This window comes from Hemiscyllium ocellatum, chromosome 22 (assembly GCF_020745735.1).
Source record: "Hemiscyllium ocellatum isolate sHemOce1 chromosome 22, sHemOce1.pat.X.cur, whole genome shotgun sequence".
NCBI lineage: Eukaryota > Metazoa > Chordata > Chondrichthyes > Orectolobiformes > Hemiscylliidae > Hemiscyllium > Hemiscyllium ocellatum.
The window spans coordinates 37,461,094-37,483,989 of NC_083422.1; the positions used below are offsets into that span (position 1 = coordinate 37,461,094).

The following is a 22,896-nucleotide window of genomic DNA, read 5'->3' on the forward strand; positions in this document are numbered from 1 at the left end:
GTGAACATCTTGGACATTTCCAGCTGAAGCACCATACATGGTCAATAATACACACAACCAGCAGTGGAGTAGATCAGTGCTGAAACCACGTACCCTTTTTCAAGTAGTAGGTGCAGTATTCAGTGGCTTCAAAGTCCTGTAGCCACTTTGACAGCTGAGAGAAGGACAGTGTGTCTAGTAAGGGAGAGGGTTGAGTGGCAGGTGGATGTGCTGCAAGGTGCCAATGGGAGGTGGAATAGGATGCCGTGTGAGTTAAAGGGAGAGTGTCAGGGAAGGGTAAGCGGTGAGAGGGTTACAGATGGCAGATGGATGGAGGTGTACAGGTGCCAGTAGTGAGGGGATGTAGGTGCTAGATGGTTAGGGATTTGGTTGTCAAGTGTAGGTGAGGGCTTACGATCTGTTGGTAGCTTGGGACATTGCAGGGATTATGGGAGATATAGGATAGGATGGTGGGTAATCCGATATGTAGGGGTTGGATCAACAAATGCCTGCATCAGAGACATTAAGTCTGGGCAAGCAATGGGATAGGATGTGAATTGGGGATGTGCACATCAAGACCATGCAGTGGAGGTGGGGAGTTGAGGGTCAGGATGTGTGTTGTATTATGGGGTGGTTAAAGGTTACATCGAGTTGGGGAGTCAAAGAAGAGGGAGCATCAATCAGAGGTTAGGGGTTAGGGAGTTGTTGGGATGTTGAGATGAGGGTCAGTTTTCTAATTATCAGCAGTCACAGCAGGTTTTTAATTCCATAATTTGTCCTTGCTAACTATTTAGCTAAGTGAGTCAGAACCATCCAAAACCTCTGAATCTACCTCAGAGTTGGAGACATTTTCAGTGGGCTATAGACTCTGTGCATTGTCCATTGTAAAGTTGGGTCAATTCAGCTGTGTTAGGACCTTTGCTTGGTCCTGACACGTAAATCTCATCTGTGCTGCTACAGTGACTACTTCTCCATCAATGGATCTGGGTCAAAATGTTTGAATCCTATTTTTAAAATATTAAAACTTTAAGAGATCGCAAACCTCAGGGGCAAAGTTAGATAGCACCAGAAAACCTGGGATAATGATTCAGGATTAACCTGTGCTCATTCATTCTGCTGCTTGATGTTTTCATTCAACCAGCATTAAGGTGCTGTTGAGTGAACAAAACAGTGAGATGCTCACACAAGTTCATGCTAAACTGCAAGAGTTAGAATCAACTTGTACCTCTTAAGAGGAAGGAATGTTGTTCTGAAAATTAGCTTGACCTGGTAAACATAGACAAATAGCACACTTAGTGGAGAGTAGACTCCAAGTTTCTCTGACGTAGAATTGGAAACCATGGTGCAGGAGATAATAACAAGGAGTGAGATTCTTTAAGCGCAGGAAGTCTTTTGGACAGATACTGTCAAGGCAGCCAACTGTCATGGTCAATGCCTGTGATATAGGATTGGCTGCAGGTGTCACAAAACATTCAATGGCAGCTCACATTGCTCAAGGTTTATGAATGTATCGACATGCCATATCCTTAAACCTGAACCATAAGCTTCACACACTGCTCAGTTCTCTACACTCTCTCCATTCAATCTCTGTAAGTCATCACTTATGCCTCAGCATCATCTTGCCCTCAAACACTGGACTCTGTGAGCCTCTCAGTTTGCACACAATGCTACCTTTTCAAAACCATTCAACCATATCATTACTATCATACCTCACCCACTGTCTTCTTCCCTGCTTTACAAGATGGTGCAATACTGGAGGCAGCAACAATTCACCATCATTGAACCAGCCATGTCTGAGGCTGTGGCCAGCAGCAGGGTTGAGAAAATCGAAGATGATGATTTAAACCATCTTTTTAAATCTCACATCCTTAAAGTGTGTGATTTAAAGATATACTTGCTACATCCTTGCAACTTTATCATTGTGCCTTTCTTCTTTCAGATAGCCGTGAACCTGGCCAGTCAGAGGTATAGGAGCAAGCAATTAAAGAGGAAATGTGGAATAATGATGAAGAAACAGAATTACTTACTTTTCAGAATAGTTTGGAGGAGGGATGTGCACATGCTGAAATACTTAGTAACCTGCAGTCAGGAGAGGGGAAACCAGTTATCCAGATGTTAGCTTACAGATGGAGCTGCTGCAGAGGACTCAGATAAGGGATGGAATACAGGAAAGGCTGATGGGAATGCACAGTGAAATAATTGGTACATCTCAAATACAGAAAACCTGTGGTCAATGTCAAGCATTTGGAGGAGTCATATTGTCGTAGAGATCTACAGCATCATTTCCATGCTAGTCAAAAACAATCACCTAACTATTCTAATTCCATTTTTCAGCACTTGGCCCATAGCCTTGTCTAGATTAGAGTGGTGCTGGAAAAACACAGCAGGTCAGGCAGTATCCGAGGAGTAGGAAAATCGACGTTTTGGGCAAAAGCCCTTCATCAGGAATGGAATTCCTGATGAAGGGCTTTAGCCCGAAATGTCGATTTTCCTGCTCCTCAGATGCTGCCTGACCTGCTGTGCTTTTCCAGCACCACTCTAATCTAGACTCTGATTTCCAGTATCTGCAATACTCACTTTTGCCATAGCCTTGTCTGTCTTGGCATCGCAGGTGCACATGTAAATGCTTCTTCAATATTATGAGGGTTTCTGCCTCTACCAATATTACAGGCAGTGAGTTCCAGATTCCTACCAGCCTCTGGGTGAACACAGTTTCTCCTCACATCTCTTTGGAAACCTTCTGCCCCTTCTCTAAAATCTATGCCCCCAGTTTTGGATTACTTCATCAAAGGAAAAGTTTCTTCCTATCCAGAAACCTCATAATTTTATAATCATCACCCATCATGTCCCTTCTCAGTCTCTGAAGGTGAGGTGTGGAAATGTTGGTGAATAGGGAATTCAGTTTGTATTCACTGGGACTGCAGTTGGACGAGCTGATCATGAACCCTTTGATCAGAAAAGGACAAGATTGGTTGCTTCTCTTTCTCCACTTACTCCTCCTCTTCCACTTCTCATCTAGTTGCTGTACACTCCAGTGGCAAGGGCAGTGCCTTCATGATAGAGCAGACAAATTATGACATATTCCACCAAGCATCGGTACACTGCTCCAGAACAGTCCAGGCTGAATGTTGGCTTCACTGCAAAGAGGTTTTATTAAGATCTTCTTTGCAGCAATGGAAGTATTGTAGTGAGATCCATTTTAACTCTTGGAGAGAAGTGGTGTGAGCACATAGATTTCTGGTGCACTACAAGCCTGGTTTACTAAATACTTAGAAAAAGTGGATGCTTGTCCCTGTTCTCTGAATGCAACCGCAACTAGAATGTTCTCCAAGGAAAGAAAGAATTCCAACAGCAGACAGTAGAAACAAGGTAATGTTTTGCTGAAACCAACATTCAAACAATGGTCTCCAATCCTTAGCTGTGATATAAGAGCAGTTGTACAGATTCCAGGGTATTTAATTGGTCATTTGGTAGCATTGGTTAATGTACATTAGGTGTCCACAATAATTTTGGAATGTTTTAGAGTAAAAAGCATATTCATAAAAAAAATTGTGAAAATGCAGGAGATAGGTGATATGAAACAAGATTCAGCAAAACCATTAAACTTGTAGTTAACTTATGGTCAGGGTTTCTTTTTCAGGAGCAGCCCCAGTGTAGATGATACACTTTGCAAATGGTCAATGGCTTTTCAATGCAAAGAACAACACAATGGAGAGGTCTTGTCACAATTCGGTATTATTCTTTCACAATGAGAATACGTCTTACGTATTACATTAAATAGCTAAAGTAGTTAAGTCATTATTTTTTGAAAAGAAAACAAGTCCTCCACATTACAATGATATAGAACTCGAATTTCTAGACTTTGATTTTGATTACTCATTATTCCGTTTCCATGCTAAACTTTTTCTGAGTTTTATTATCCTTTATCATCTCCATTTCCAGGTATGACCCAGATGATCTTGGAATCGTTAAAGCTGGCAATTTAATGAGGGCTTTGGGTTTCCAAACAACAGGTGTGAACAGAGCAGGATGGGGAGCAGTTCCATCAGCACTTGGCAAATCGACCAGATTCAGATTGCCAGAAGATCAACCAAGTATGTCTGGGTGCTTCCTTTATTCTTCATGGAGCCACAGGGTTGATTTTAACCATTCGGCTGTTCCATAGTGCCAGTAGGATGTCCAGTATATTTTTAGGATCAGGCCTTGCTGACATATTTGCTGTGAGCTGCAAGCAGCACATGGCTGTTGCGAGGCAGATTTCAAGCTGCAAGTTAGGAAAAAGTGAGGTTCATGGAGAGTTGGGACTAGGGAGTCCAGGGAGGCTGAAGCCACATTATTCTTTCTCCTCATGGCCTCATCAGTATAATGCCACTTCTATTTTATTCTGGATTAGTGTCCATTGCTCAGCAGGCAGTAAAACCAGCACTGGGGTCCTACTTATGGCATAGGTCCCTGATTTACTTAATAAACCTTGGTTCTCCTGGTAGATGGGGGTGTCTTATTGCTAATTGGGATATGGGTCAATGGGTTGAAGAGTGCCAGATGGAGTTTAATTTAGATAAATGCAAGGTGCTGCATTTTGGAAAGGCAAATCAGAGCAGGACTTATACACTTAATGGTAAGGTCCTGGGGAGTGTGGCTGAACAAAGAGACCTTGGAGTGCAGGTTCATAGTTCCTTGAAAGTGGAATTGCAGGTTGATAGGATAGTGAAGAAGGCTTTTGGTATGCTTTACTTTATTGGTCAGAGCATTGAATATAGGAGTAGGGTGTTAATGTTGAGGCTGTACAAGACATTGGTTGGGCCATTTTTTGAATATTGTGTGCAATTCTGGTCTTCCACCTATCGGAAGGATGTTTTGAAACTTGACAGGGCTCAGAAAAGATTTATAAGGATGTCATCAGGGTTGGAGGATTTGAGTTACAGGGAGAGGCTGAACAGGCTGGGGCTGCTTTCCCTGGAACAAGGGAGGCTGATGGATGACCTCAAAAAGGTGTATAAAATCATGAGGGACATGGATAGGGTAAATAGTTATGGTAAATAGGGTAAATCCATCTTTTCCCTGGGGGGGATTCCAGAACCAGAGGGGTAGGTTTACGGTGAGAGGGGAAAAATCTAAAGGGGACCTAAGGGTCAATCTTTTCATGCAGAGGATGGTAGTGTGTAGAATGAGCGGCCAGAGGAAGTAGTAGAGGCTGGTACCAATACAACATTTAAAAGGCATCTGGATGGCTATATGAATAGGAAGGGTTTAAAGGGATATGGGCCAAGTACTGGCAAATGGGACTAGATTGGATTAGGATATTTGGTCAGCATGGGCAAAATGGATCACAGGTTCTGTTTCATGCTGTATATCTCTACGACACTATGACTCTATATATGTGAGTTCCCAGCCAGGCAGAGGGAGACAACATATCCCCTTAAATGAGAATTAGATGTAATAAAAATAAAATGCATGTTAATCAATCACATTAAAGTGCCTGAAACTGTAACAAATCTTTGGCTTTCAATATGTAAGAACGTGTATGTGAACCTGAGGGCTTAGAACTGTGTTCAACGTGAAATCAGCATCCCTTTATTTTCCATCCAGCTCATAAGCAACCAAATGTAATTAGTACAAAACAATATGCTGCATTTCAATCTTTGCTGTTTAAAAGTTGTGCCACAATTACAGGTAAACATAGATATCAACATGAACTGATGAATTTGTCAAATCTTTGATGATCCAATTCCTTTCCCTAGCTGGATTTTGTTTATTATTTTTGCATTCATGGATAACCTTTCCCATTCAAATGCAGAATCCCCCGGAAGAAACCAAACCAAAGCAGGCATGGAGAGAAAATTGACATTGGACATAGAAAACTGGTTAAAGGAAAAGTTTAGAGAGGGTTTCAAGAGTATGCTGACTGATTTTTATTACTATGACCAAGACAACTCTGGAAAGGTAACTTGGTGATTCCTAGGACCTATATTGACATTAAATGTTGATGAAACTGCACTGATTGCTCAAAGTTCCATTCTAGTCTCAAGTGATTTTTAACCTCTGTTTGTGTTTCTCTGTACCAGTCAAGACGAATTATGTGCGTCAGTATGGGGAAGGAGGAGCTTAAAATGCCTCAATATTGCAGTGAGCAAAACAAATTAGCTTTTGTCCTATTCAGTTTTTTGGGGAATGTGCCAGTAGGTTAGATGGCCAATTTTCAAGTGACATTTGGAACGTACTGTAGGCTTAACAGAGTAACTTCATAGAGTTATGTAGTGGAGACAATTAAGGGACACTGTCTTCATAATTGTGTTTGGTAAACATTTCATATTTGCTTGAAAGCATAAAAGCATGTATGGCACTCATTGTTGGATGATTTATATGAGATTTTTTTTATGAAAACGGTACACTTTTTCTACTATTTAAAGAAAATCCAATTTTGAAAAGGGAATATTTATTTTGCCAAATTAAGGGATTGAGTGACACAATGGAAACTGGGCAGGAGTCCAGCTGAGACTAAAAGGATACAGTTCTAATAGTAAATAATTCCACGGAGCCTTGACTCTGTTCCCAGTATAATTAATCCACAATGTAAATACTCTTCCAGATATTAAACACTAATTTACTGATTCAGCTTTGACAGGCCACAAAGTCAATGAGTCTGGTGAGTGGAGAGGTGCTGATGATATAATGGTGCTGTTAGTCTTCTTTGCAGGAATTTGAGGTAAGGGTGCATGTCAGCACACTGGAGAGAAACATCTGTTAACTGAATGACCCATTATCCAGTCTATTGTAGAAAGATGGAGGTTGTCAATAGCATTGTTCTCAGTAACATTACAAAAGCAGAATATAAGGCTTTTTTAAAAAAAAAATTAACTACATCAAAACAATGGCCCCTTTAGAGTTAAGTACCAGAATAAAAGTTATGTCTAAAAGCTAAGGGGTCTTTTAACTTAACCCTTCAAATGGAAAATTAGTAGGACATGGTCAGGTGCCCATTTTACACTCTACCTGTTTTGACTTTTCACTATAGTCAGCTGGTAACAGTTTAACATACACAGCCAATAACAAATAAAATGAGAAATAGGGCAGGATGAAGCAATATTAACACAATGATAAATCATTTATTACAGGATAAATGTTGATATCTGGTTTTAGGTATTAATATGTTATCAGTCACCTTGTTAAGCGCATTCATTAAAATTTACTTTGTGCTAGAGTATCAATGCATAAATCGAGGAATTTTCTTTTCACATGAAGGTATCCAGAGACAACTTCCTTTGTGTCTTGAAAAAATACAACCTTCGGCTGCAGGATGACCAGCTAAATACTTTCCTTGTGCGTTGTGGACTTCAAGAAGATGCAGCAACTATAAACTACATGGAGTTTCTTCACAATTTTCAAGATAGAAGTGGAAACGGAATACCTCACCGAATTATAACTGATGAAAATCACAGGTGACAATGTAGTCAGGCAATAGGTATTTTCATTTAGAATTGTTTCTTTGTTTCATGCCTGCAATAGAAAACTGGTCCTACAGAATATGTCTTGACTGCAGAAATAATGCAGTGTACATATGCTGTGAAATAATTTCAAGATGAATTCTGTTTACAGTGTTTATAATCATTCTTCATTGTCCAATGCAGATTTAACAAACTCAGAAGCTTTGGTTCTCAATCCTCAGTCACTGCTTTGGAGGCAAAGCTAATGGAACTGTTACACAATGAATTCCTTTTCCTTTTAGGAAGTTTTCAGTAAGTGATATAATTAATTTTATGCATTTGATGACCATTGCAAACTTACAACAAAGAAAAACAAACATGTGCCTAGAACTGCAATTGATAACTTTCAGAGTACAATTAATGTTTTTACACAGATATTCTATGTGGCTGGTACCCCTTAAGTGGGACTTTACTGCCCCACAAGGTGCTGAGCAAAGTGTGCCGGCCAAAGGTATGGGGGGAGGGTGCACGCCAGGACATCTCTATGCAGTGCTGTCCCTCGGGATGTCATCAATAGTGGAGATAGCAGCTTCTCAACTCCTGGAGATTGGAGGTTGACAAATAATTTAACTAATTAAAGACCCAGCTAGGGGCCATTAATAGCAGACTGACTCCTTGCTACATGGACAGTCCATGTTCTGCATAGAGCTGGCCTGCCTGCAGTCTCTTGTGCGACAGTGGTTTGGGGGTGGAGGGAACGCTATCAGATGCAAAGACAACAATGTCTCAACAAGAGAACCCACTGGAGCCAAGGATAACTTTAGTGGAATGCTTTCCTCAATAAAAGCTGGGACCTGCCTGTTTGAATAATGAAATATTTTCCTCTCCTGTGAGGGAACTGTAAAATGGATGCATGCTGTCATTTTCCCCTTGCAGTCTTTCCAAGGGTCACTTCTTTCAATGGCAGTACAGAGCGGTTGGCCCTCTGCATTGGAGAGGTTGGTATAAAATTTCAACCAACAAATGGAACCCCTAACAACACATCTTGCCATCAATAATGAACTGACATGTCAGCCTAGATTTTGGCTCAACAATAGAGGGATCATGAGGTGCTTTTCCATAGATCCCCAAATGTAGCTGGGCAGGTTAAAGGGTGGTTAAGAAGGGGTGTGTCATACTTGCCTTTATCAATTGTGGCATAGATTATAAGAGTAGGGAGGTTATGTTTGAGTTGTAAGAGCTTTATTTAGACAACAGCTGGAGTACAGTGAGCAGTTCTGGTCACCACATTATAGGAAGGTTGTGACTGCACTGGAGAGGATTGGCATGGAACATTTCAGCTATGGAGAGAGGCCAGATAAGCTTGGGTTGTTTTCTTTAGAGCAGGAAAGGTTGAGTGGGGACCTGATAGAAGTGTATAAGATTATAAAGGGCATGGACATGGTAAATAGAAAGCAGCTATTCCCCTTAGTTGCAGGGTTAATAACAAGGGGGGCATAATTTTAACATGAAAGGCAGGAGGTTTAGTGGGGATTTGAGGAATTTCTTTTCATTCAAAGGACACTGGAATTCTGTAATGCGCTGCCAGGGAGGATAGTTGAGACGAGAAGCCTCAGAACTTTTAAAAAGTACTTGTTTGAGCACTTAAAGTGCCACGACATTCAAGGCTATGGGCCTGGTGCAGGAAGTGGAACAATTGGAAGTAGTTATATATTTTTGGTGTGACAGACTTGATGGACTGACAAGTTTCTTTTGTACTGTATGATTCTATGGTTCTAAGAACCTACAATTGTAGAGTGCATTTAGCTCAGCAAACTGATCCAAAGCACTTAACGATAACAGTAGCAAAAAACACATTTTTTGACATTCTTGGCATTAAGTCATAGAAGGAGAAATAAGAAATTCTGACCAAGAGCTTGACTAAAGAGGTAGACTTGGAGGTACATTCTGATGGAGGGCAGTGGTAAAGATATGGAGAGAATGGAAGATGGGAGACCCTGCCAGGAGAAAATTGGATTTGTCCAGTCTGGAGACACCAAAGGTGTGAATGGAAGTTGTTATTAGCAGAGGAGTTGATGGAAGATGAGTGGCAAAGTAAGGTGACATCACAAAACCACACAATGTCACATACTTTTCAAGTACTTACACATCAAACTGATACAACCTCTTGTTTTACAGTAAAATTGACAAGCAGAAACGAGATGTAATCAGCCAACAAGCCTTCTGGACAATTTTAAAAAACAGGTATATTTTTAACGTTTTTCTTATGGATGATTTACGGTTTTTATAAGATTATAGACAGTACAGTAAGGTATTTGCAATATTAGATTGCTAAGAATATAAACAATAATTTTGTTTACAGCAAAGTTTGTGCAAAGTGATCTGCGCATGCAATGTGCCCGTCCAGTGCCATAATTAATGGAGATGGGGCAAACAGGTGGGTGACTAACTCAGTCTCTAAGCAGATTGCTCATTTAAATATTTTAACAAAGTTTATTCCTCAGACTTTATTCTCTGTTCCAGCTTTAGTTTCCAGTTTGCTGAGGAGTGACTGCAGAGAGCACAGAGGGAATTTTGGAAATAGATCATGGGCATGAAGGACTTTGAGAGGACATTGGAATTTTGGAGGCATGGGGTTGTTTGAACACAGGCCTGAGTGAACTACACCCAAACAACCTCTTAATATTGTTATCTGCAGCCAGGAAATTATCATCAGTTTCTGCCATTAAATTTAGCAAAACCTGACAAGAACCCACATCTCCAGGTTTTGTATTTGCAGATCTGTGACACCCTGTAAATAAGACCATAAGATCGTAAGACATTCGGCCCATCGAGTCCACTCCACCATTCAATCATGGCTAATGGGCATTTCAACTCCACTTACCAGAATTCTCCCCGTAGCCCTTAATTCCTCGTGACATCAAGAATCTATCAATCTCTGCCTTGAAGACATTTAGCGCCCAGCCTCCACTGCACTCTGCGGCAATGAATTCCACAGGCCCACCATTCTCTGGCTGAAGAAATGTCTCTGCATTTCTGTTCTGAATTGACCCCCTCTAATTCTAAGGCTGTGTCCACGGGTCCTAGTCTACTCGCCTAACGGAAACAATTTCCTAGCGTCCACCCTTTCCAAGCCATGTATTATCTTGTAAGTTTCTATTAAGTCTCCCCTCAATCTTCTAAACTCCAATGAATACAATCCCAGGATTCTCAGCCGTTCCTCGTATGTTAGACTTACCATTCCAGGGATCATCTGTGAGAATCTCCGCTGGACACGTTCCAGTGCCAGTATGTCCTTCCTGAGGTGTGGGGACCAAAACTAGAAACAATACTCCAAATGGGACCTAACCAGAGCTTTATAAAGTCTCAGTAGCACAACGGTGCTTTTATTTCCAGCCCTCTTGAGATAAATGACAAATTAAATACCCTGATCATTCATAGAGTCATAGAGATAAACAGCACAAAAACTGACCCTTCAGTCCAACTCGTCCATGCCAACGAGATATCCCATCCTAATCTAGTCTCACCTGACAGCACCCAGCCCTCATCCCTCCAATCCCTTCCTATTTAAAGACCATCCAGATACCTTTTAAATGTTGCAATTGTACCAGCTTCCACCACTTTCCCGAGCAGCTCATTCCGCATATGCACCACCCTCTGCGTGAAAAAAGTTGCCCCTTAGGTCCCTTTCATATCTTTTCCCTCTCAACCTAAACCTATGCCCTCTAATTCTGGACTCCCTCACCCCATGGAAAAGACTTTGCCTATTTATCCTATCCATGCCACTCATGATTTTATAAACCTGTATGAGGTCACCCCTCAGCTTTTGACGCTTCAGAGAAAACAGCCCCAGCCTATTCAGCCTCTCCCTAGAGCTCCAATTGTCCAACCCTGTCAACATTCTTGTAAAGCTTTTCTGAATCCTTTCAAGTTTCACAACATCCTTCTGATAGGAAGGAGACCAGAATTGCATGCATCATTCCAAAAGTGGCCTATTCAAAGTCCTGTATAGCCACAACATGACCTGACATGATCTCCCACTCAATGCTCGGACCAATAAAGGAAAACATTTCAGATGCCTTCTTCACTATCCTATCTACCTGCGACTCTACTTTCAAGGAGCTACGAACCTGCACTCCAAGGTCTCTTTGTTCAGCAACACTCACTAGGACCTTACCATTAAGTGTATAAGTCCTGCTCTGATTTGCTTTCCCAAAATACGGCACCTTGCATTTATCTAAATTAAACTCCATCTGCCACTCCTCAGCCCATTGGCACATCAGCTCAAGATCCTATTGTAACGTGAGGTAACCTTCTTCACTGTCCACTACACTTTGGTGTCATCTGCAAACTTACTAATTATACCTTCTATGAATTATTTCAAAGCAATTTATAATGTTCTTAAGCCTCTGGTATAAAATATTATCGTTAATTGAGAGGTGACCTTACAGAGGTTTATAAAATCATGAAAGGCATGGATAGAGTGAGTAGATAAAATCTTTTTCCTGGGGTGGGGGAATCCAGAACCAGAGGGTATGGGTTTAAGGTGAGGGGGAAAGATTTGAAAGGGAGTTAAGGAACAACTTTTTCACACACAGGGTGGTGCATGTATAAAATAAGTTGCCAGTGGAAGTGGTGGAGCCTGGTACAATTACAACATTTAAAAGGCATCTGGATAGGTATATGAATAGGCAGGATTGAGAGGGATATGGGCCAAACGCTGGCAAATGGGACTAGATTTATCTAGGACATCTGGTTGTCATGGACGAGTTGAACTGAAAGGTCTGTTTCCATACTGTACGTAACCATGACTCTATAACTCTTTTATTGTAGTCTCATGCAAAGTCCACAGAAAAAGCAATGTAGATAAAAATGGATCACTGAAGGACTTATTGCTAATACATTTGTTTTTTTTTGAGAAGGAAAGACAGATGTTATTGTATTGGTACAACTAGCCAATCTATAGACACCTGAGAGTGTACTGCTCAAAAAGTAAAACTTAATGTGTGCTGCAACCTTTTTACACAGGAGTTTGAGCCATTAATGAGATACATTGTTACGCTAGTTTGCAAGAAAAAGAACAATAAAGAAGCTCTGGTATATGTGAATAATAATCATTGTTGTATTAAATAAACTACAGGATACTTCAAAATTACACACCCTCGCCTTAATAGGTTTTTATTTTCCTAAGATCCTATTTGATTTTAAGGACACTTTGATTTAAAATCTTGTAAGCACAATTTCTAGTATCAACAATTAGCTTCAATTTAACACAGGCTCTTATTGTAATCACTAATATCATTTTGCTGCTTGAAATTTGACTTAGAATAATTTTGAAGTTCAAATGTGATAGGTGAACTCCCCTACTTTCCTTCCTTTGATCGAGTCAGAGTATCAGGTGGCTATGGAGATGGTGTGATCAGGCTGAATAATATGTGCAGAATCTTAGGGAAAAAGAAAAGCTCCTGATATCTTAACACACAAAAATCTTCATCTTGAGTTAGCTGCCTGAAGTCAGGTGCAACACAAAGTTCCACAATCTCACTCTCTGGTAGGGTAAGGTGGCAGGTGCCAAATCCATTCTACTTGGCATAAGGATTGAAGCCTGGTCTGATGGCACCAGTTTGATCCACACTGGCCATCTAGGCAACTGAGCCCAAGTAGTTTGAGTTGCTGTAGCAAAATTCACTTTAATGTGCATTTTGTGGTCAGCAACTACAAACACTGATGATAGTGGCTTCAATTTTCTTTCCATCACATGGCTGACTAGGAATTCACCACAACTTCACTACATGCCGTTGGCGTATGTTGGAATGATTTACAAATTGATATTCAACCTAAATAAAAAAAATTCAAAAGAACTGCAGATACTGGGAATCAGAAGCAAAAACAGACATTGCTTGAAAAATTCAGCAGGTCTGGCATCATCTGTACAGAGAAACCAGAGTCAACATTTCAGGTCCAGTGACCCTTCCTCAGAACTAATATTCAACTTATTTGACCCTGTTATGAACACACCTTTGGCCATTATGTCCTAAACTTTCTGGCCCAAAGTCAGGAATGTTACTCCATTGCGGAGAAAAAATGAATGCTTTAGATAATGTGTGTTTTTTGAATTCTAATATGGTACATAACAACACCCAATCCTAACAGCAACCATGCTATTTACTGAATAAAATGATCTACATTATGTTGGAGCAAATAAAAATCTTTTACATGTCAACCAAACATTTCTGAAATACTGGGAAATAGACACACCATGCATGTAAACTTCTATTGTTTGCAGTATTCTGTGGTTGTAAACTTTTCTGAAGAGCATGGAATTAAATCAGTTTGCTGGGTTATTATTATATTCTGTATTTTTTTGTTTATTCTCCAAGATTTGGCATCGATATGTCAGATGAAGAAATAAGTTATCTGAAGAACCGGATACCACTGGATGCCCAAGGCAATGTGAAATATCTTGAGTTCATGTCCATATTTGACAGCTGGTAAGCAGTTCTTTGTTGTAGGTTGCTGTATGTCAGATTCTTTCCAATTTGAGTCCAAAGGTATATGATGAAACAGACTTGAGTTGATATAAGCAAGCACCATTAGATAGTGTAGTTCCTAATAGCCGTTTATCAATTCACCAATAAAGACCTGCTTAACTCTGAATAGACAAAGTTAACTGACATTCATAAATGTGCTTTTTTGGCTTCACATATGTAAATATTCATAAAACAGGTGTTTTTATTACCGATGTAGACACTCACTATCTCTGTAGGAGATAGGTAGTATGCATTCTGAAAGATTGCAATACTCAATAATGATATAGAAATGTATGTTTTGTTCACTACAGCTCTTTTAGTGGGTGAAAAACTGATATAATCACTTGGATGTTTTGATCAGTGACCATGGAATGTTAAGTCTTTCTTCCTTCTCTTCATTTCCTCCTTCACTTCCTCCCATCCCTTCCTTTCACTTTCCTTCAATTTCCTTCCCTTTCCTTCCATCTCTCCCTAAGTGCTAAAGGAACAAAGATGCTAAATAAGACTTATCATGCCAACAACAGTTCACTTGTCCCTGCATACATCAGCCCAAGTAGTTGCTGGCATACAGCAAAGTCATGCCCCTACATGGATTTCAAATTCATACATAATACAGCTTATTGGATATTAGGTAAATTATATTATTGTAATGAATTGTGTACATTATCAATGATGTCTGCTGATGAAGGGACACACTTGGAATGAGAATCTAGTCTACAAGGTTTGTAGAGGATGTTTTCTCCGACCAACTTATGTATGTAATGAGAATAGTTGATGAAGATTTTGCTCACCAGTATGAGGAAAAACTCTCCTCTCTTTCTATGACTTCCATATGTACATGTTGGCAGCAGTATTGGACCTCTTGATCAGTAAAACCTCACAGGCATCTATCCTAATTAATGATGGTAACATTTGAAGCAGTCAACAGAAGAAGGTATGTCCTCTGGGAAAGCTCTAAGCATAAGCATTCACCTGCTGCTCTCGAGCTTAATCAACATCATGAATGGATACAGTCTGAAGAATTGAACAGTCAGATGGTCAGCATGTAGCAGAAGATTTGCAGCAGGAAAGTGCCTAAAACCTCCCAGTTCAATTCAGAGGAGATGACAAACAAAACATTGGCTTACAAGCTACTACGTGGAGATTGGATATAAACTAGTTAATCCATACTTGCTCAACTGCAGAACTTAACTATGCCTATAACAATAATTAAGCCCCTAGCCCTCTCTGAACCATTGAATCAAAGGTTGGCTCAGGTGAGCCTTCTGATGAAGATGCCAGCACCATCACACCCCAGTGCTTCCTTCCAAAACTGATAAAGCCATTTGATATGCTTTTATATATTGCTGACATGAATCTTGTCCAACTTGGAATAGAGGAAGAAGTGGCAAAATATGTTAGCTGTTCAGGTTGTTAACCACAAGCTAGCTTGATCATTTAGAAACTGAAAACAATGCCCCCATTGCTCCATTCTCATGGTGAGATCGGAGCCATCCACAATGGCAGGAAAACTACCCGGCCACTAATGCACAGTTCCACACTCGTAGCAAAAGAAGCCTTTCAGAATTTTATGGAGGAGCAGCAGATGAGTCCATGTAGCAGGGCAATTTAACAAAAATAAATCCTAACATTTAGTGTCCAAGACATAGATGCTAATGAAAGCAATGGTGTATTTTTACTGTTTGAAGTTATTGGACCTCAAGATGACTGTCAACACTCTGATGAGTTTGTTAATTGTGAGAAGGGTCATATTAAATTGGTTACTGAGGCTGGTGCATTGTTCCTTTCTGATACTGTATATCGGCTCAGACCTCACCTTCAACTGTGAGGCATAGGACGTATTTCAATGGAAGTTAAGAAGCTACTGCAAGCTATACTTTGCTTAATGGTCTCCCAGAGGATGCCAATTATTTTATGCTTGCACAGTTTCCTACACTCCACAGTGCAGGTGTACATTGTCATTACCTTCAGGTCTTCATGGTGGGTGCACCTGTGGTGTCCTCTGTGGTGTCAGTTTATACACTCAGTCAGCTCAAGACTCTGTCTTTGAATAAAAGCCTTATTCTCCCCTGAAGACAGGCTGATGACAGAGTCAGATTTCCTCCACCAAGGTGGGCTGAGGACAGAGAGATGGAGGTGGAGGCTTCGCTGGGTTGAGAGAAAAAATTGTGGTTATATGGAAAGAGAAATGTTGATGATTAAACAATTATGATGATTTAATGGAACAGAGCAAAAGACTTGGGAGGGAGAATGGGTAAGTCCTATTAAACTAATGCAGAGTACACAGCATCCATTATGTCAGCTGATGTTTCAAGTTTAAATCAAGCCTATATGGTTTGAAGAATGCTCTCTCCTACCTTCTTTGTAAATTGGTGATAAAGGAAGTCATTCAGCAATATACATCTCTCAATAACCTAAGGATAACTTCACTACACCTCTGACAGCAGTGTCCAGATTCCTATGTTCAACTGCACCTCTGTGGACATCAGTAGATGTTTCCCAATTTAATTACTGTTATGCTTACCACATAACTAGAGAGACCTTCTTCCCAAGAAAACTACAAAACTTACAAAAACTTGAAAATTTTACATCAGATTGTCGCAGTCACAGATCACAACTTTGAATCACTTTGGACGTGTTGAAGAAATGCTTGCAACATTTTTTTTTAAAAAGGGGAGATACAGCACAAGATGATTGTGAATATAAACCCAATGGAGAGGCATTGAAGAATGTCTGAAAGTGTCAAAGCAACTTCAAAGGGAGAAATGCATTGCAAAGTGAACTGTAATTTCCTGTGAGTATCTCAGACTAGGAACATGGTGGGAGAAAAGACAGCAGTCTAGGCAATAAACATGTCTCTATTTTACTCTTTCAAGACTACACAGGTACAGAGGTTAAGAGCGGGTTTCAGTCCTGTTGGAAAATTACTCATGTGTACTTGTTTGGTTTAAGTGCTAGTGTGCTGTGAAAGTCACAGTCAAAGAGCCATCCACTAGTCACTACTGCAATGCAGGTCTTGGGCTGTCTTGCTTGGAGTGCTTAAGGCTAGTTAGTGAGTCAGTTCAAAGGTAAATGAGCCAAAAAATTTCAACTAACCTGTAAAATCAAGAATCTTGAAATTGACTGCTTGATTATCCACCGTCTGCTCAATGCAAATAACTTGGAAACTGATCCGTAGGTCTATTAACTTCTTTCTTTTTATGTACTGGCTTCTTGTTTCTGATTTGTGTGTGTGTTGCATTATTATTTCTTATTGTGTTTGGTTATTAATAAACTAATTTTTTTCATTTACTCAACCATGGTTAAATTGGTACCTTTTAAACGTAAATTACGTTGGTAAGAAAGTATTAACAAGGGAGGGATCCTTTTTAAATTAATCTTGTTGCGACCAATTGAAGGGGCAGGTGAATAAAGACACCAGCAGCTTAACGATTTAGAGTGGTTGGTCTGGAACTGCAACAAATTGGGGAATCTCATTTGGGGACAGGTTGTTAGAAGACATAACCTTTGTAGATATTGGGTCTTGGGGTGATGTTGAGCTGTCAGCCACTGGCAGGAAACATTGAAATTGGCATCCTCATGTACAATTTGTACAAATAATCATACTGCAAATGAGCTTAACAAAGAAATTCCAGGCCTTTAAATGCATTTTACATATTGATGTTGTTACAGAATAATTTAAAAATGTATATAAATACCAAGTAGACAAAAAGCTGGATTATGGCATGTTTAATAGCCAATATCATTCAAAATATCTTAGATGTGATATATAGATGTACAATTGGGCACAATTGAGGGACAATTTATAACATTCAGCTTGATAATCACAAGTGACCTTCCTTAGATGAAGTCTGACATACTCATTCCTTTTAAGGTCATCATGGGAGAGAATGTTTTCTCAGTAATTTGTTAGTTTCAAGTTTCTCACAAGACAGAATAGTTTTATTCACAGCTGTGCAGACGAGGAACCCTGCCACCATTTGGCTGAAAAAATAAATTGCATCTTGTAAATACGCGAACATATAACAAAGTAGGCCATTCTCTACTTCAATGAACTACGCTATTCATTAAGATCAAGGCTGATTTGTTTATGTTCCGAATTCCTTAATCTGATCTATTTCTTAGAACTGTTGACTCTCTTATCTATCAAACATCTATCTACCTCTGGCTAAACAATATTAATATCCCATCTCTCCCATCTTCTGAAGAAGTTCACAGCATTCAGAGAGAAAATCTTTCTCCTCATCGCTTTCCTAAAAGGACAACTGTAATTTTCAAGCAAGGTCCTCTGGTTCTGGACTCACTCCAAGAGTCTAGATTAGAGTGTTGCTGGAAAAGCACAGCAGGTCAGGCAGCATCCGAGGAGCAGGAAAATTGACTTTTCAGGCAAAAGCCCTTTGCCCGAAATGTCAATATTCCTGCTCCTCGGATGCTGCCTGACCTGCTGTGCTTTTCCAGCAACACTCTAATCTAGACGCTGATTTCCAGCATCTGCAGTCCTCCCTTTTGTCTCACTCCCAAGAGTAAATATCCTTTCCATGTCCACTTTGTTAAGACCATTCAGGATCTTATAAACTTGAATAAAATCATCCCTCACTCGTTTTAACTCTAGGGAAAACAAGTCCAGCTTGTCCAATCTTTTATCATAAAATGTAACTTATTGATTCCAAATACCAAACCAGTAAATCTCCTCAGAACTCCTCCAATGCATTAACATCCTTCCTTAAGTAAGGAGAGCAAATTGCACACAATATTTGAGATGTGGTTTCATCAATACTCTGTATAACTGAAGCATAGCATTGTTACTTTTTTGTCCAATTCTTCTTATAATAAAGAATAACATTCAATTAGCATTCTAACTCATTTGGCCCTTCTGCATACCAAATTCTTGTGACTTGTGCACTTGAACACCTAGATCTTTCCACACCATGGCCTTTTGCAGTCATTCACCATTTAAATAATACTCTGCTTCTATACTCTTCCTGCTAAAGTGACCAACATTACATTTTACCTCATTATATTTCATATTTCAGATTTTTGTCCACTCACTTAATTTATGTACATCAGTCTTCACCCTTATTTTGACATCCTCACAATATACTTTCCGATCTTTCTTTGTGTCACTTGCAAACTTAGCTATCATGCCTTCAATCCCCTCATTAAAATTATTTAATTTTAAATTGTATAAATTATAAAAAGCTGAGTACCCACCACAGATCCCTGTAGGGCACATATCCCACCGATCTGAAAAAGAACAACTTATGCGTCCTTTCTGCTTTTTGCCAACAACCAATCTTCTATGCATGCTAGTATGCTACCAAGTATTCATGAGCTCCTTCCTTGCCTTTTTGTGGAGTCTTGTCAAATACTTTCTTGAAATCCAAGTACAATGCAACAACAAATTCCCCTGTGCATGTTACTCCTTCAAAGAATGCCAACAAATTGGTTAAACATAATTTCCTTTCAATAAAATCACGATGACTCCTCCTGGTTACCTTGATTTTTCCCTAGTGCCCAGTTATAATCTCCCTAGAGATTATTCTAACAGCTTACCCATGACAGACATCAAATTAATTGGCCTACAATTTTCTATTTTCTTCCTCCCTCTCTTCTTGAATTGATGGGATATGTTTGCTAAATTCTAGGCTCATGGACTCTTTCTGGAATTTTCTCCCGAGGTCCTAAGTTCTAGAGTGCTTTGGTGTCTCTGATCTTTATGTCTCTTTCTTCCAATAAAGCTGTCATTAAAACATATCTCCTTTACCAAACATTTGTCCATCTACCCATCATGCCTATAACATCCTTATGTGGTTTGGTGTATAAGTTTGGTTACTAATTCTCCCAATGATGTAGGTTATACATAATATAATTTCATACATCAAATATAATACATAATGGAGTTATAGTTTAATATATTATCCTCCACTGAGGATTATATAGGAGTCACTTCTTATTATATAGTCATCCTTCTCATTTCGTACTAAGGTGAAGGAGTAAAAGTGGAATTATTTTCCATGCAATCATCACTATTTTGTTGGTAGTGATAAAATTATGTACCATTGTATGAGCACCACCATTCCCAATGCTGAAGGCTCACTGAAGACTTTACCACTCACTGAAGGTTTCACCACTCCAGAACTACTGGGTCCTTCCTCATGTATTTTATTGTTTATAATTTGAAAAAATTAAAAAAGGTATTGTTAAAGAATAAAATCTCCACTAATGGTCCAATTGGTTGAGGCACTAATATAATTGCAAGATCTAAAAAATTCAGATTCAATATCTAATTTCTACTGAGTTATCCAACTTTGTTCTGATTAATGCAACAATTGCTATATGCAGTCTCGGTTAATATGCTTTAGAAGTGTAATGTTCAAACTGTTTACTACTCCCGACTGCTACTCGGCAACCTTTGATGAGAGTGCATTAGTGTGACCGCAAGTTACTGAGGCTGTCTACCTTTGATGACATTAACTTCAGCCTTTGTAAAGGGCAACTGATACTGTTCAGATGACTTCACTGCAGGGAGTTGCTGATCTGGGGAAAGGAGAAAAGTTGAAACTGAGTCGATGGCAAACAGCAATATTTGTGATTCTTAAGTTACATAAATTATTGTGTAACTATAAATGATTGCAACCTATATTTAAAATGGAAACCAAATTAAGTAGTACATGTCTTTGTTTTCATTACTCAATAGTAAAGGTGCAAAGAGCCTGTTATGTGACAAGTCTATGATGACAAACTTGAGCAATGAAAATTCAACAGACAAAGAGTATGGCTCAGGAAGAACTACAGATCAGGTAAAGATTAATAGCTATTATTTTCGATTTGAAATGTTTGTATTTGACATGCTTTGCCAGTTTTTCATTATCATCTTCAGACAGAATGGAATCAAAGCTCACTTGATATGTTCATTATAACCGGTGGACCTTCTGGTATGGCCTGTATCCAAGTTCTTTTATTAATTAGATAAGATCTGAAAGCTTATTAATAGGTGTAAAATTGTAATGAGTACGCTCACAATTTCCTAGTATGTGCTCCTATTGGAAACTATTATTGGAGCATGGATTCAAAAATGGAATATGGTTGAGAGTCACTGAAGAGAATTGACAAGGCATATTTACTTTGATTATTTATTTTGATGAAGCTTGACATTGCATTGGTTATAGATTCCCTTATTTTGGATGCAAATCCTAAGACTAGGTGATGCTTTTCCAATTAAATGCCAAACTCAATGTTTAGGTTTGAAGATAAATTATTAGTTATTGAGAAGTGCAGGTTGTGAACTGTATCATTAGAGGCTAAGTATATACATGTAGAGGTGGTAATATTCCTACCTCTGAGTGCAAAGACTTGGATTCAATCCCAACTCCTCAGAGGTGTGTCATTTAACTTCTGAATGCATTTATTTAAGCTATCTTGACAACATCAATTGAAAGGTTACTTGAGTACACTTCAAAGGATGTTTAGTGACAGAGCTTGTGAGTCGAGATAAGAGTTAGACAGTTGTAATGATTTATATTGTGAAGAAATTGATATCAATTAAAATCTGCTCTGGTTTCAGTCTTCACTCATTGGCTACAAGGAGTGGAACTTGCCAGCACTTATGGATAACTTCTTTCATTCTAGATCTCAAATATTATACAGGATCTTGTGAAGAAACAATATCAAATGGTGGAACAAAACTTTAACAAACTTGATAAAATGAACACCAGACGATTTTCTCCTGAGTCAATGTACCAGCTTTTGAAGCAGTTAAGGAAATATGTTTTGCTCTTCCCACTAAAATGTACATATATGTGATTTAATAATCACGATAACATTTTCTTGGAAGATGCTGATACCTTTTTCTTGTCGTATACAGATTTGATATTCACCCACCAATCACAAGAGATGACGTCCGAAAACTATGGAGCACTTTAATTACCAGTCAGGATAACACTTTGGATTTCTACGAATTTGTTCGACACTTTGGATTCTCACCTAAATCAGCTTGTTACCCAAATGCCAAAATCCATCCGCCAGTTAAAGGTGACAGTGACTTCCTGATTCGATCCAGGAAGTTCAACTGTGACACAGAAATAATTGAGGATAATCTGCAAGCTAAGGTTAAGTAATTATTCAGTTAAGAACTTATGTTTATATGCATGGTCAGTGGTAAATCAGCAGATAGCACTTTCATTCATCATTTACATTTAACATTTATTTAAATTGCACTCAGATTCAGCATAAGAAGTAGGATAAAATAGATGCAGCACAACATTGGATGACTACATCTATTTGGCTAACTACATCTATTTTTTCATGAAGAAGTTTTTTTTGCTAAAAATGAGATTTCAGACTTCGTTCCTATGGTGTAAGTTATTAGTGTTTTCACCTCAAGGCCAGAAACTTGAGAGTTTGAATATCTATGATCAAAAACTAAAGCTCGCAAAGTTGACAATAATGTAACACTAGTGCGCTGCATTGTTGAATTGGCAAAAAGGTGCGAAACTAAACCCCTATTCTTGTTAAAACAATTGGTTTAGTTGCAAATAAGGTATCCTTTTGTACTATTCTAGTTAAAGAAGAGCAAAGAACTTTTCCTGGTATTGTGACCAACATGACACGTTCATAACAGAATATAAATTAATGGTTTGTTTATTCAATTGCTGAAATGGCAATAGTTGAACATAGAACATAGAACATAGAAGGATACAGCGCAGTACAGGCCCTTCGGCCCTCGATGTTGCGCCGACCGAGTCCTACCTAACCTATACTAGCCCAATAACTTCCAAATGCCTATCCAATGCCCGCTTAAATGAACATAAAGAAGGAGAGTTCACCACTGATACAGGCAGGGCATTCCATGAACTCACAACCCGCTGTGTGAAGAATCTACCCCTAACATCTGTCCTATACCTACCACCCCTTAATTTAAAGCTATGTCCCCTAGTAACACCTGACTCCATTAGCGGTAAAAG

General features: G+C 39.2%; 1 protein-coding gene across 1 annotated transcript in view; it reads left to right on the forward strand.

Annotated features, from left to right (window-relative positions):
* The window catches only part of LOC132826149 (EF-hand calcium-binding domain-containing protein 6-like), a 54,603-nt gene that overhangs the window by 14,092 nt on the left and 17,615 nt on the right, over positions 1 to 22,896 (forward strand). The window contains exons 7-15 of the mRNA XM_060841795.1: positions 3,922 to 4,073; positions 5,777 to 5,922; positions 7,222 to 7,418; positions 7,608 to 7,715; positions 9,582 to 9,647; positions 13,784 to 13,894; positions 20,631 to 20,733; positions 21,563 to 21,687; positions 21,798 to 22,041. Of these exons, the coding sequence (XP_060697778.1) occupies positions 3,922 to 4,073; positions 5,777 to 5,922; positions 7,222 to 7,418; positions 7,608 to 7,715; positions 9,582 to 9,647; positions 13,784 to 13,894; positions 20,631 to 20,733; positions 21,563 to 21,687; positions 21,798 to 22,041 (1,252 nt within the window). The remainder of the gene's footprint in view (positions 1 to 3,921; positions 4,074 to 5,776; positions 5,923 to 7,221; positions 7,419 to 7,607; positions 7,716 to 9,581; positions 9,648 to 13,783; positions 13,895 to 20,630; positions 20,734 to 21,562; positions 21,688 to 21,797; positions 22,042 to 22,896) is intronic.